At 53.2% G+C, this 14,860-nt stretch overlaps 1 protein-coding gene across 1 annotated transcript in view; it reads left to right on the plus strand.

The window, feature by feature from the left end:
• Nucleotides 1-1,005: 1,005 nt before the first annotated feature.
• Nucleotides 1,006-14,860, plus strand: part of Tox2 (TOX high mobility group box family member 2) — a 94,772-nt gene continuing 80,917 nt past the window's right edge. Inside the window, exon 1 of the mRNA XM_048349460.1 lies at nucleotides 1,006-1,104. Coding sequence (XP_048205417.1) covers nucleotides 1,006-1,104 — 99 coding nt within the window. The remainder of the gene's footprint in view (nucleotides 1,105-14,860) is intronic.

The raw sequence follows: 14,860 nt of genomic DNA on the forward strand, positions 1-14,860 counted from the left end.
GGGGCCGAGTAATCAAAGAGACTGGAGCCTTTTCAAATACCACACACAGCACATTCTGGCTATCCCATTCTGGTTCATTTCTGCCTCCTGGCCTTTCCCAAGGAGGTTTTCAAAGGATATTCTAGATGCTCTGGCTGTTTCCAGAGCCAGGAGCCCAGGATCTCGAGGACAGTGGGCGGGGTGTGAGTGGGTAGGGACTGCTAGTGTACTTTCTTGCATTGAAGGGGGAGGAGCAAGGTGAAGAACTTGGATGTCTTTTTTTTCCTTAAGGGGGGGGGGGGGGAGAGTCTACCTCACAGCCACTTCTCTGGCCTGCCACCAGGGATAGTCCATTTCCTTCCTTTCTCACTCCAGGACGTCTAGATCCGCCCCTCCCTCCGAGCTCCTTATAGGAGCAGCAGAGCCTGTTCGCACGGCCCAAATCCTTGCCTCAGTTTCTCCACAGGTAAAACTAAAGTTTATGCGCACCGATTCCCTCGCACCCCTCTAGCCTTAACTCAGGAACGACACCCAGGGAAGGCACCACAGGTCTTCGCCTTCTCTGCCCCCCGCCCCCCCTCCCCGCCCCACCTGCCGTGCGGGGGTCAGCGCCGCCCCCAACACTTAGGGAGGGAAGGATGTTCACTTTTGGATGGGGATGGTACCGGCTTCTCCTTTCTCCTCGCCATTGGGGGTGAAAGAAAGGCAGGCAAGGGGCGTCTAAGCCTTGCCCACCCTCTGGGGCTGAGGGGCCCTGGCAGCCACTCAGCGGGGATGAAAGACCTGGGCACCCGGCCGGGGCCCCTGCCCTAAGCAGCGCGGGAGGCCGGAACAAAAGCGCGCGCGCGGGCGGGGCGGGGCGGGGTCCTCGGCGGGCGGGGGGCGGGGTCCTCGGCGGGGCCCCGCCCCCGGCCCGCCCCCGCCCCCCGGCCCGCCCCCCGCGCTCGCACACGCGCTCGCAGTGGGCTCCCACCGCCGCCCGCCCAGGCACTGCCCGCGGGAGCCGCCGCCGCCGCCGCGCCCGCCATGGACGTCCGCCTGTACCCCTCGGCGCCCGCGGTGGGCGCGCGGCCCGGGCCCGAGCCGGCCGGCCTGGCGCACCTGGACTACTACCACTGCGGCAAGGTAGGCGCGGGGGCGCGGGCAGCGGGCGAGGCGGGGCCCGCGCCTCGGGACTCCGGGCCGGAGTTGGCGGGGCGTGGGCACTTTGGGGGCGCCCACGAGGGTGACGCACACGGAGCCCCGCCGACGGGCACGTGCCGCTCACCCCCCACACCCTCGCGGTCACCCACGCGGTGTTCGGGTGGCAGACGGAAGTCGCCCGACAGCCGCCCCGCGCGACGCCGCCGTGGCCGCCTCACCCGCGCCGCGCCGCGCCGCGCCGCGCCGCACGCTCATCCCCGAGCTGACACCCAGCGAGCCGCTGTCACGCCGACAGCCGCGCGCCGCGGACGCTGCCCGCCGCCGCACACGCAGAGCCGCGCACCGGGCGCGCCCTCCAGCCACCCGCACCTGCTCCCACGCCCCGTCACAACGGGGCACGGAAGACTCGCGCCGCCCCCCCGGACAGCGGACCCAGACGGCCGTGGTCACACCCGGGGGCGTCCGCGGGCTCCGGCACACTCGCCGCCCTCGCACCCACCTCACCCACCACTCGCGCGTCGGGGTTCTAACTTCACGGGCGCGCCGCGCGCACTAATTGGGTCGTTTTACTAATTGGCCAGGCCGGCCCCGTGGGCGCCTCGGAGGCCGGGTTGGCAATGGCCAATCAAGACCCGTCCCCTCCCGGGGAGCGAGGAGCGGGCTCACCTCCTTCCCCCTCCGGGCCACGACCGCCGCCCCCCACCGCAGCCAAGTCCGAGCTGCGCGGCGCCCCGCGCAGGTCCTGGCGCTCCAGACCCAACTCGGGGCCCCGAGGCGTCCGCTCCCCGCGGCCGCAGACCCTAGATGGGATGGTTTAGGGGAGGCTCGCCTCCTCTTATGCTCACGGGGAAGGCAACTTTCCAACTTAGTTGGGAAAGCAGACGGGCTGTGCGTCCGCGGGTCGCTGCGTCGATCCGGGGCCAAGCCGGAGCCGAGCGCGGCTCTTCGTCACTCGGAGCCCGGATTGAACCGCGCGCGTGGGTCCCCCCCGCGGCCCCGGCGCAGACGCGCGGGCTTCGCGGCGCAGCGAGGTGAGTGCGCTTCGGGCGGCTGTATCGGAGCCCCTTTGAGGGTCTCTCCCCTTCCCCGCCGACTTCTTACTTAGTCCCTGGTGTTGGGGTGGTGCGGGAGGGGGTGTCCGGCGCCCCACCACCGATCGATCGCCGGGCCCTGGGGCTGGGCCTCGCCAAGTGCGTGCTCAGGCCCTAGGGGAGCTGCGTACATGCGCGCCCAGCGAGGGGAGGGCATGGAGGGAGGCCGGACCTCCAGGCCCCGGGCGACCCGGGGGGCAGAGGAGGGAGGAAGGCGGTTGATGTTGAGGAGGCTGCTGGTGATGATCTTTCGTCAGTGACCAGCAAAGTTAGGAGCCTGAGGGGGGGGGGGGGGGGATGGTATACTTGCGAGAAGGCGGCTTCTCCTGCTTCCATTCTGAAGGAGAGAAAACAGATTGAAAGTAGTGAATGGAGTTTCCAGGGAGGAGGAGATTGGGTGTCAGGGCAGCCGGTCATCTACTGTCTTTGGCCTTGTTATTTTTTAAAACATCAAGTGGGCAAGGTGTCTTTGAGTCTCCATGGGGGGAGGGGGGGCATGCATTGGGATTTGTGCCTTAAAGCCCGGGAGGGCAGAAGGGGTAGGGGCTTAACCCAGAACATGCTTTTTGGTGTGATGTTTTTGTAAACCCTACCAGAGTTGGGGCTGTCCCACACCTCACAAGCCTTTGGGTTAGCAGGACCCTGCCAGGGCCCCTGCTTTATTCTGAAGCTTTGCAAAACCTCTGACTCAGCACCAGAACCACAGAAAAGCTGCAGGGAGGGCCCAGGAGGAGAGGGCTTGAGAAAGAAGCTGGCTACCCACAGTGGTTCCTGTCTGTGATCCGAGACCCCTGGACCATTCAGGACCTTTAGCTGAGGATGTGTTCAGAGTTGGGGGGTGGTCCAGTTGGACCCACCAGGATGTGTAAAAGGAAGGTCTGACTTGTGCTTGAATAAGGGCTCTGTTGCTCAGTCCTTCAGCCTCTGAGGGATGGGGGTCGGGTGTGTGTGTGGGGAGATCATTGGCTCAGCTAGGGGCTGGGTCTTGTGGGCTGTAAATAACAAGTGGTCTCCAGTGGTGGTAGTTCAGGGGCTCCATTGGGGAGAAAAAAACGTTCAGTCTCCACCCTTACAACTGGATACTTCAGAGCTAGGGGACACTGAAGTCCAAGATACAGTAGTGACCACACTTGGGACTATTCCTGAAGACCAGCCACGAGGCCCCAGGCCCCAGGGAGCACCAGGGCAAGCATGCGGCCAGGTGGTGGGGGACAGCCGTGGGGCAGTTGACCTGGAAGGGCCCTTGGCGACCATCCCCTTGGCGACTGTCCCCTTGGCGACCGTCCCCTTAGCAATCCTCTCCAAAGAGAGTCCCAGCCACCTTACACCAAAGTCATGAGCAGGGGTTGGTCTTTGGATAGTCTTTTGTCTGAGAAAATACACAGTGACGGAAAGCTTCTCTGGTTTTATTTTTGCTTTGAAATAGATGTGCATATTTAGTCATTACAGTGATATTAGCCTGCATTAGAAAAATTGCTTAACACGTAGGAGGCAGGCACGTTATTTTGTGTAATAACAGTGTTTGGTGAGCAGAGGGGCTTGTGGCCCAGTGGACCCCAGGATCTGGGGTCCCAAGATGGGGATACTATTGTTCCCCTTTCCTTCTTCTTTGCTTCATAAAAAGGGAAACTGAGTCAAGGAGCAGTGTACTCACAGATTACATAGCAAATGAACACAACTGGAGCTTGAACCCCAAAATTTTAACTCCCCATAGGGCACTAATTTGACTTCCCCATGAGTCTGTCATAATTTAGGAGTTTGGAACTTGTGACCTCCAACTTAGGAAAACTATAAGATGCCCTCGATGTAGATTTTGGCCAAGACACTTTACCAGACTGGGGTGGGGGCTGCAGGGAGCTCCCCATTTCGTCTACTGGTTATGGGAATTGGATATATTGCTCATTTCGCATTTTCATTTGTAGCTCTGTGTCTCAGGACAAAGGATATTTAGCCCATTTTTAAACAGGTATGGGAATACAATAAAATGCACATTTTAGTCATTCATTTCCAGGAATTTTGACAAATGCAAACATCCAGGTAACCATCAATCAAATCATGATATACATTATTTCCACCACCCCAGAAATCTCTGTGATACCTTTTCCCAGTTAGCCCCCTAGCCCCTCTACTTTGGCAACTTCTTGTTTTCTTAGCTTTTTATTACCACTGTTTTACCTAAGCTTAAAGTACACGAACTGTATGTGAACTTCACATGCAGCACGAATGTTTTTTGTTTTTTTTTTTTTGCCAGTCCTGGGGCTTGGACTCAGGGCCTGAGCACTGTCCCTGGCTTCTTTTTGCTCAAGGCTAGCACTCTGCCACTTGAGCCACAGCGCCCCTTCTGGCTGCTTTCTATATATGTGGTGCTGGGGAATCAAACCCAGGGCTTCATGTATACGAGGCAAGCACTCTTGCCACTAGGCCATATTCCCAGCCCACGAATGTTTTTATGTCTGCTTTCAACATGCCTTCAAGATTTACCTGAGTTGCATGTGCATGTGTTTGTGTGCGTGGTTTGTCCATTTCATTGCTGAGTTGTATTACATTGTACGAATATAGCATTATTGGTTGGTCTCTGCACCTGTGGAGTAGCATATAGATTTGCTTTCAGGCTGTAGATAATAGAAATAAAGTTGCTATGAAATTCTGATACACATTTGTGGGCAGGATAAATTGTTAAATATCACTGAGTTTTTTGTTGTTGTTGTTTTTTGCCAGTCCTGGGCCTTGAACTCAGGGCCTGAGCACTGAGGCAAGTACTCTTGCCACTAGGCCATATTCCCAGCCCCAGTATCACTGAGTTTTCATCGCCCCCTCTGAGAACATTACTTAACCTCTGAGGTTCAGCAGAGTTAATTAAGCTAAGGGATGCAGCTAGGGTACGAAGGCCTCGGTAGGTACCAGCTACTAATCAAGTAACTTGTGGTATAAACCATCTGAGAGGTTTGACATCTCTATTCTGAGCATCCTTCATCCCAGGTTTGAATATCCTCAAAGCCAACCAGCCCTCTTTCTCCACCCCCCCCCCATTCCCGCTTGCCCAAGAACAACTAGTGTGTACCACTATATGTCATATTCTGCCATTCATCACTCAATTGACCAATCCTTATTGACCACTTCTTTGTGCTGGGCATGATGCTGGCTCTCCAGCATTGAGGACAAGGGGCTCAAATGGCTGCCGCCAGCATGGGAGGTCAGGAAGATACGGGTGAAGCATACAGTTGGGTGACGGATGGAAATACAACTTTGGAGAAACAGGACGTACGGAAGGGGAGCCAGGGCCCGGGGGGCTGGCTCGCAGTTTGCCATAGAAAAGTTGAAGAAGCCCTTCTGACCAGTGTACACATGCATTGATTATCATCTGCCAGGCTTTGAAAATAGACTCATAGGCTCCACCCCCAGAAATGCACATTCTTTTGGCCTGGGAATTTGCATGGTTAGTGAGCCCCCAGGTGAAGCGACTGCTGGTTTAGGGCCCACATCTTGTGTCGCCCTGACTTGTTTGCTTGTGTGCAGGTTTTTGTGACATCCTGGCCGCAACACCTGGTACCGTACCTCCTCCTAATTTCTCAGTTAATATGTGCTGGCGAGTGAACAATTCCACTCCACCCACGTGTCCTGGGCTCAGCATTGTGTAAGGATGAGGCACAGATGAGCTTGGTTAGTGACTGATTGGAGTCTCCTTTTGACAAAAATCTGTGCGGTGGGAGCTGTTACTGCCTCGCCTAAACTTGAAGTATCTGAGGCCTGCATAGCATCGCCTGGAGTGAGAACTGCATTGCTCTCTTCTGCAAGGACAGGTGTCTGTGGGTGGGACCTGCGGGAGGAGCCCTGGGGTTAGGTAGGCTGTGAGCCCACAAAAGGCTGGAATTAGGGAGCTTCAGAAAGGTGTGTGCGTCTGCCTTGGAGATTCCATGCGAACGTGTCATCTACCTGTCTTGAAGGCTCTGCCAGGACCGTGGCTTGTGTCTCAGGCATTGTAGTCCATGCTCACTCCAGTCTGCTGAGTGACCTTGAGCCTTCCAGGGCCCTTCTCTGGTCTCTGCTCCCCGGTGTTAATCAGTGCTCACGGGCCCCACAGGGTGGTGGTGTGGAGATAATGAAAAAAAGAGGCTGTGGAGGTCCTATACAGCTACATACAGTATGAGGGAGAACCCTTCGGGAGCTCAGCCTGTGTTTGGCTCCCACAGTCTGCAGACTGTGGGGAGTACTGGAGTCGGGGGCAGGGTGGAGGCCAGGAGTGTTTTGGGTAGGCAGGCTTTCCTTGAGGCATCTCCCCCCCCCCCCCCCAGCAGGCCTATATCCTGGAGCGCAGCCAGCAGGTACTAGAGCTCCACCACCATTCTCTGCTGTGCGGGCCCTGTGCCTCCATGTGGTTGCATCAGGCCTAGTGTTTTGCTACCTTGATTTTCTACAGCTGGTCCCAGGACTGAGGACTGCGTGGACTCTGGAAGCCGGCAGACCTGGGTGTGGATGCAGTCTCTCCCCTCATTAGCAGGGGCAAGTTAAATCAGGTGCTTATGTCTCCGTCTGCATAGGTGTTGGTCAGTGGCTCTGCCATGGCCCTGGAGTTCCCTCGCTGGAAATGCTTTCCTGGCATTCAGAGAGCAGCTCACTAAGCTCAAATGCTGTAAGGTTCCCCCCACCATCCCTGGAGGTGGAGCTGTCCCGCCCTGCCCTGCCCTTCAGGAGGTAGGTTCCTAACCTTAGGGCTTTCCTCTAGGAGCGAAAAGGGCATTTGAAGGCTTAGAGCCCCGGTTCTCATCCCCACCACTCCACTTGCTGATGGGATGGAGACCTGGGGCAGCCTACTTCGCCGTCCTGGTCTATTTTCCCACGTGCACAAGAGTTCGTGGGAGCTTCTCCCCAAGATGTGTCTCCCCCAAACAGACTCTGAGGTTCCCTCTCCCATGTACCTGTCCTCCACCCGTAAGGGCATCAGAGACTGGGCTCCCACGTTGCCCCCACGGGAGCTGGCTGGCTGGGCTTCCTTGCAGGAATTCCCCGGCTCAGGGAAAGCCCGTGACAGATGGCTCCGGAGTCAAAGCCATGGGTGGTCTTGTAGCTAGGCTGGAACAACTCCAGAGCTGACTGGTTTTCCTCAGTAACCACTGCCAGCCTGTTCCTCTGCCTGAACATGGTTCCTCACTTCCTTACAGGCGAGCCCTCCATCCATGGGCTTCTTCTTCCCCCTGCCCCCCACAAACAAGCCTCCCACAGGTTCAGGGCCATCTTAGACTGTTTAAAAGGAGCCCAATGTTAAAAATCTGGAGAGGGCCATCTTCCTGTGTCTGAGCCTGGGCCGTAGGACCCTGGCCAGCAGTGAGTCCCCGTCTTCTTAGCTACCTTCCCTCTGACTGAGTTGGGCCAGCATTTGAGGAGCATAGTGTTCCTAGCACCTGGGAAAGTGAAACACAAGCAGAAGACAGGAGGGTCTCAAGAGGGCAGTCAGAACCCAGCAAGCAGACTTCCACCCTTCTGCTCCAGCCCCTTGCTTCTAGACTCTTCTCTAACCAAAAACTTCTGGGTGTGGTTGCCAGCTGGATAGGGTGACCTTCCCCATGCCACCTTTGCAAGGGCTGCTGGCCAGTCCAGAGTAACCTCCATCCACTCCCTGAAGCCTACCTGCTGCTTCTCTGCCCTAGACACACGTGTGTGTGTGTGTGTGTGTGTGTGTGTGTGTGTGTGTGTTAAGGCAGTACTGGGGATTGAATTCAGAGCCTCTTGTTTGCGAACACTCTTAGAGCTCCTTCTTAGTTTTTTGTTTTTTAGATTGGGCCAGCCTAGGCGGTGATTTTCCTTCTTGTGTTTCTGTGTCATTGAGATGACAGGCATACACAATTGTGCTTCCCAGGTCTTGGGGATGTCAGGTGGGTGCCCCCATGCCCAGCCCATGAGTGAGATCGGGTCTCATGAATTTTATGCCCAAGCTGCCCTTTCACTGTGACTCCCCTGAAATCTGTCTCCTAAGTCGCTAGGATTGTAGGATTGAAGGCATGAGCCACTTTGCTTCACTGCCCCCAGATGATTTGGTGCTTATTTTATGCTTAGTTATTGCTCTGCATCTTGAGCCAGTAGATCACGGATATCATAGCCTTTTCTCTAGAATCATCTCGGAAATAGAACCTGCCATTCGAGTAAACCAACCTCCATTATAGAGCTGAATCCCCAGTACCGAGCACACAGTAGGCCCTCAAGAGAATATCTGGTACAAAGGTCATGAAGTGTTGCACAAACACAGCCTTCTTGCTCACTCCAGCAACTGTACAGGAGCAGGTTTTAAGCATCAGAGTAATTGATGAAAATTTATCATCCTGTGTTATCCAACATATTTTCTCCGAGATAGAAAATGATGATTTACCATGAGTCATTAAATTAATAATTATCTACCATATGTGTTTATTACGGCTCCTGAGGCATCTTGAAAAATCACCCTGAAGGTTTGGGTCTGTGTAAATAAGACGAGTGAACCACATGGAAACAGGACTTACTGACAAAGAAATCAGGAAATTTGGTCTCAGGGTTCTGCCCCTCCCTACCCCCCCCCCCCCCCATCCTCTGCTAGTTTATCTGCCCTCACTTTCCAGATTGGTGGTTGTTCACTACTGAGAAGTCTGAACACATGGAGGTCCCAGCTTGGGAGGGGGAGACCAGGATGCTACCAAACATCCTACCCTGAAACACACACACACACACACACACACACACACACACACACACACGTCACATATCCAAAATTGTCTGCTGGGTTGAGGTGGAGAAGTAGCGTTTACTTGAGAGGAACTTCCCTGTGTTGCTTCATTACTGACCCCAGAGCCAGCCATTAGCTTCTCCTGGAGATTTGGGCTGACATCAGAGTGTCCCCGTGTGTCCTTTTACCCCTGCTATATCTCTTTTGGGACCTTTTGGGCTTTGTTTGGAAAGTAGGGGCTTTGTATTGGGGGTGCTGGCTCCTTAGTCCCCACAGACTACGGGTATTCATTCTGATCTCAGCCTAGGTGGGCTATTATGGAGTGATTCTATTCTCTCATGTACAGATCCATATATGTGTTAGAATTATATATGTATGCATGTGCTTGGAGAGAGGGGGGCACTCTCTTATCTATACCTATGGGGAGATCTAAATAGGTTTTTCTTTAAATGGATCATCTTCATAAGGTTCAGAAGAGGGCGTGGGGAAAAGTTCCCTCACACTGATTTTGTTGTTACATTTTGTGATGTCTTTGAGCAGCATAGTAGGGTTGAAGTAAGCACAAATTCTTTACTGGTTCATGACTATGTTACTCAGGCTCATTGATCAGGTTTGCATGAGAACTGCACACTTGCCATCCCCATGATGTAAGGGAGAAAAGAGAGCGCTAAATAGACCCAGGAACACTGGGGGCAGAGGATCCTGATTTTGGCTATCTCTCTCTCTGTTGCCCCTGCTATAGAGCTCCCTCCCATGGCAGGGGAGGGCAATGCTCTCAAGCCCTTGCGCTCTACCCCTTGAGGTCCACCTCTAGCCCTCTTTTGTTACTTTTCAGTTAGGGTCTTAGGCTTTGGGGCTGGGACATCTCTGGCTGTGATTGTCCTTATGTCTTCCTTCCTAGTGGGATTACAGGCATGAGCCACACAGCACCTAGCTGCTTCTTAAAGATAGAATCTCACCAAATTGTTTTTGCCTGGGCTGGACTTAAGCCTTGATCCTCCCCAATCTTCACCTCCCAAGTAGCTGGGATTACAGATGTAACCTTACTTTTGCTGTCCAAGAACTGGTTCTTCTAGGGGGCCTGGAAATTGCCATCTGGGCCTTTTGCCCTAGTTTTTACCTTTAGATCTTCTTTGTTGTCACATTACAGATAATTAAAATGCAGCTTATCTTGGGCTTGGGTGTCACTGGCAAGAATGATTGGAGAACCTGTTGTAAATGAACCCAGCTCTGTAGTTTAACCTAGGGCCTAGAGCCGATCTCATGCATGAACTTGATTGTCACATTGGGCTGTGTTTTGGCATGACATGAAAGGTGCATAAATTTCATTGTTACATTGGGTTGTATTTTCACCATGTGGAAAGTGGACCCCTCCCCTTCCCCTTCTTCTTCCCCCTTTCCCTCCTTCTCCCCTCCTTTTGCCCCTCTTCTACTTCCCCTCCCATTTATCCTCTCCTCTTTCCTTTCTTTCCCCTTGTTCTCCACCCCCTCCCCAGACTACTGACTAGATTGTCTAGGCTACCGATCCACCCTTGCCTCAGCCCGTCAAGTAGCTGGGATTATGGATGTGCATAACCATATCTGGCTAAAGGTGAAATTCTCTTGAGACAGTGTATGGCTAACCATCTTCCATAGTCATCATCCAGCTTTCCTCGACACATCTCTTTTGTAGGGTGAATGAACTGTACACGTACACACACACACACACACACGAGAGATGCTTTGTCCTGCTGACCTAGGATCAGGTCTTGGCTTTGCCACTTCTTTTTTTTTTTTCTTCCCATTCACAATTGTATATTTTCAGTTTTCTCATTCATCTTCAAGTTGACTGCACAAATAATTGTAAAACTGAAAAATCCTGTAAACTTAGTTAGCTTTACCACTTCTTAAGCATTATGGAATTCCTTCTTTGCTCATTCAGCCATCCAAAGTACATCCAGAGCCTTCTGTGTGCCAAACTTTGTGGTCCATGCTGGGCATGGATAGGTGATTCCGGCATGGTCCTCGCCCTGCAGGAGCTGCAGGCCTCTTAGGCACGTGTAAACAGCTCCACCCGTGTGGTAAGTGCCAGGCAAAAGTAGCACTGGACATGGTGAAAACACCCGGCCGGGATGGGGCTAGACAAGGAGAACTTCTCAAAGGAGGGGACACTCGCCTGGACTTGCCTTGGTGGAGAAGGCAAGAAGAGCCTTCCAGGTAGAAGGAATGGCTTGTGGAAAGGCCAAGAGGGATGATACAAGCGTCAAGAAGTGAGGCTGGAGACTGAGTTAGGGACACTTGGATTGGAAAGCTCTTCGTGGTCATTAGGCCTCAGTCTCCCCCATCTTCAAAATGAGATGAAGCGCGCTGGGAATGTGGCTTAGTGGCAAGAGTGCCTGGCTTGTATACATGAAGCCCTGGGTTCGATTCCTCAGCACCACATATATAGAAAAAGCCACAAGTGGCGCTGTGGCTCAAGTGGCAGAGTGCTAGCCTTGAGCAAAAAGAAGCCAGGGACAATGCTTAGGCCCTGAGTTCAAGCCCCAGGACTGGCCAAAAAAAAAAACAACAACAACAAAAAAAAAACAACCAACCAAAACAAAATGAGATGAAGCACACTTGTTTGTTTATGAAATGAAACCAGATGATAATGTCTTTTGAAGCACCTGGCACAGTGAACATGAATTCCCTTTCCAGATCTAGCTACAGCTGCCCAAGAGTTGGACTTTGATTTTAAACAACTACAAACACTGAAGGGGCCTTCCATCCCCTACGCAGCACAAACATGCGGGGGTCGCTTAACACTCTTTCAGGCTTAGCGTTAAGAGGTGGGGCATAACTGGGTGGTAGAGAGCTTGCTTAATATATGTGCAAGACTCTGGGTTTGATCCTGAGTAAGAAAAACAAACATACTACCTCCCACTCCCCGCCTCCCCCCCAAAAAATGACAGACAAACTGTAACAGATGGAGCGCTAAATGTTGGCCTGGGTTGTGTCTTACAGTATCCATGGAGCACCTAATAGCCTTTTCTTAATGGCTCCACATTAACCACAAGCCAGGGCCCTGTCCAGGAGTTTTCTGGGTCATTTTCCATCTGCTGACAGCCAGGCTTCTGTCGGATTCTTTGTTCACACATCCCATGGCTGTTTGTCTTGCTTTTTCGGAAGGTGGCCACCTCCTGCCTACTGGCTGGGGAACCTGAGCATTCCCTGGAGTTTGAGGACATTTACGACCCATGACCCAAAGTGACTGGCAGGGACGAGCGAGCGGCAGAGACTCTTAGAGACTCCTGCTGTGGAGAGTTTTTCTGATACAGAAACTGGCTTTGTCCAATCTCGTCACAACCTACTGTGGCTTTCCAGTGCCAGGTGATGGATTCATGCAGACTAAAACCTTCCAGGCAGGCTCCCCCTGCTGTGCAGATAACTTCAGACTCCTGTTTGGGCCAGGGAGTCCTGACCAGGGCCTGTCTAGCCACCCCTCGCTGCTGTCTTTCTTGTCTTATTCCCAGCCACTGTGCTCAGGCTCAGGCTCTGCCCTGGAGACTCATGGTGGGCATTGATCCCCTCCCTGTCTCTTAGTCCAGGGCTACTGTGCATACTCTTCTCACTGCCTGCAATGTTTTCCCTGTGGCTGACTCCCGTTCCTCCTTTAGGCCTCAGCTAGTCACTGCCCCCTGCTCCATTCTCATCTCATGTGTTCTCTTCCTTTTGTTAATAGTATAATGTGTTTGTGAAATTACTGGGTCATTCCCCCTTGGGGAATCCTAGGCTTCAAAAACAATTGGGGCCAGACCCCAATGGCTCACGCCTGTTATCCCCAGCTATTCAAGAGGCAGAGATCGGAGGATCATGGTTCAGAGTCAGTCCAGGCAGGAAGGTCTGCGAGACTTTGCAATGAACCACCAAAAAAGCTGGAGGTGGAGCTGTGGCCCAAGTGGTAGAGCACCAGCCGTGAGCAAAAAAAAGCTAAGAGATAGTGCATAAGCCCTGAGTTCAAGCCCCAGTGCCAGCACAAAACAAGCACCAGGGGGAACTTGTTTGTTCTGTTCATGCCCAGGTGGGTCTCCAGCACCTAGCAGGGTGTCTATATTAGTTGCTCAACACAAAGTTGTTGAAAGGAAAAGGACAAAGGAATGTGGTAGATGATATTTTCTAGAGATACCGCCATCATGGATCCCAGGCTGTGTTCCCCAGAATTATCTACTCACCCTCTCTGGGCCTTACTCATCTTGTTTGTACATTGTTGCTGGGAGGCGTAGCCCATGCATAAGAGGAACACAATGCTGGGTGGGGGGTGTGTATAGATTTTGACTTTGCTTGTGTTGATAAATGCAAATCTCTCCCTAGCAAGAGTCTAGCATCTCAAGTGTAGCCAGAAAGGGAAGTTAAAACGCTGGCCAGAGGTGTTGAAGCTAGAAGTCCTCACCCTTACAGCTTGGAATCTATGCTGACTCTCGCTCTGGGGCAGGGCTGGAAGACCCAGGCCCTGCGTGAGTCACTTCCCATCTCCCAGCCTGTGGTGACCTTGGCTTTGTCAGGAGGGAGGCCGGGCGGCAGTCCCGGTTGTTTGGGCTGGGGTATCTGGGGCATAGTCGGCCTGGCCTTCAGAGATAACGAAATCTCTCTCCAGCCATGGGAATGTTTCTGTTGAGCACAGCAGAACTTGTGGGTGGCCTCTGTCCGAAAGGCCTCATAGCTCTCTTATTATGGACTGTAAATTATGAACCCGAGTTTACCTGCCACAAGCACAGGAAGAGCGGAGGAGCCACCTGCTGCCCTTTCTCAACATTTAGGGTTGTAAATGGTTCTAACACACCCTCTGGACCTCACCTGCCTTTTTCTTTTCCTTTGTAACACTGTTTTGTTTAATCATTGTATACAGGTGGTATTTCTCCCTCCTGTTCCCCTCCCCTATCCTTTGTAGTGGATCAGAATCTCAGTTACTTGCTGGGAAGATGAAACAACTCTGATGGCTGCATCTCTGGCTGCCAGCCTCCTCACCCACCAGCAAATTCCTACATACATGATCCTTACATGCGAGGGCTACCTCCTGCAGGAAGCCTTCCCTCATGTCGTCCCCAGTGCCGCTGCCCTTACCCCATCCATCCTCTGCCACACTCAACTCCTTGAGAGCCGGATGGCTCAATGTCCCCATGAGATGGGGCCTCCAAGGTCAAGTCTGCGAGCTTGGACTGTGTCTGAAGGGCAGCGGGAGTCTCAGAGGTATGCGTGACACTTTAGAACATTGGTGGTTGTTGGGACGAGGGATGGAGGACCATATCATTGGAAAGGGCTGAGAGTGAACGCAGGACAGCAGTTGGGAGGTGATTTCCTTGGACCAGCAGAGAACTGGCAGTGGCTGGTGGCTGTACTACCCAATAGGGCAGCCACCAGCCACACTTGGCTGCTTCCATTTGAAATAAAGGGAAGCAGCATTTTGTATTACTTCAGAAAGTTTTACTGGCCGGCTCTTTTGGGGCTGGGGTGAGAGAAGAGGAGGAGCGTGTTAGAGACTAGGAAGTAGAATGTGGGGCGTCGGGATGGGTTGGATGTTGGATGTGGGCCTCCGGGCAGGATAAGACCCAGATGTTGGCGAAGGATTCCTGGGTCAGAAGGAGTGAGCACTTTTCCTATCGGCTGCACCAAGAGCAAGTACCCATTTTCCTGCGGGCATGGCTCATTGTCTTTGGTCAATCCTTCCGTTGTGTCAGTGTACCTCTCTGTCCCCCCAAACCTGCCTCTGTTCGGCGTGTAACACAAGGACCCCCGAGGTCTTCTGATGAGAGAATTAACATGTGTCACGATGCAGATTTCGGTGAAAGCAGTTAGGCTCGCCCATGTGGTCTGATCAGATGCTTTTTAAAAAATAAAGTGCCTGTGGTAATATCTGCAATCAGCTGGCAAATAGACAACAGGAAAGTTAGTAATAAAAAGTGAATTAGAGTGATTAGCGGAGGTGAGCTGCCTCTCTCCT

Source organism: Perognathus longimembris, chromosome 6, assembly GCF_023159225.1.
Source record: "Perognathus longimembris pacificus isolate PPM17 chromosome 6, ASM2315922v1, whole genome shotgun sequence".
NCBI lineage: Eukaryota > Metazoa > Chordata > Mammalia > Rodentia > Heteromyidae > Perognathus > Perognathus longimembris.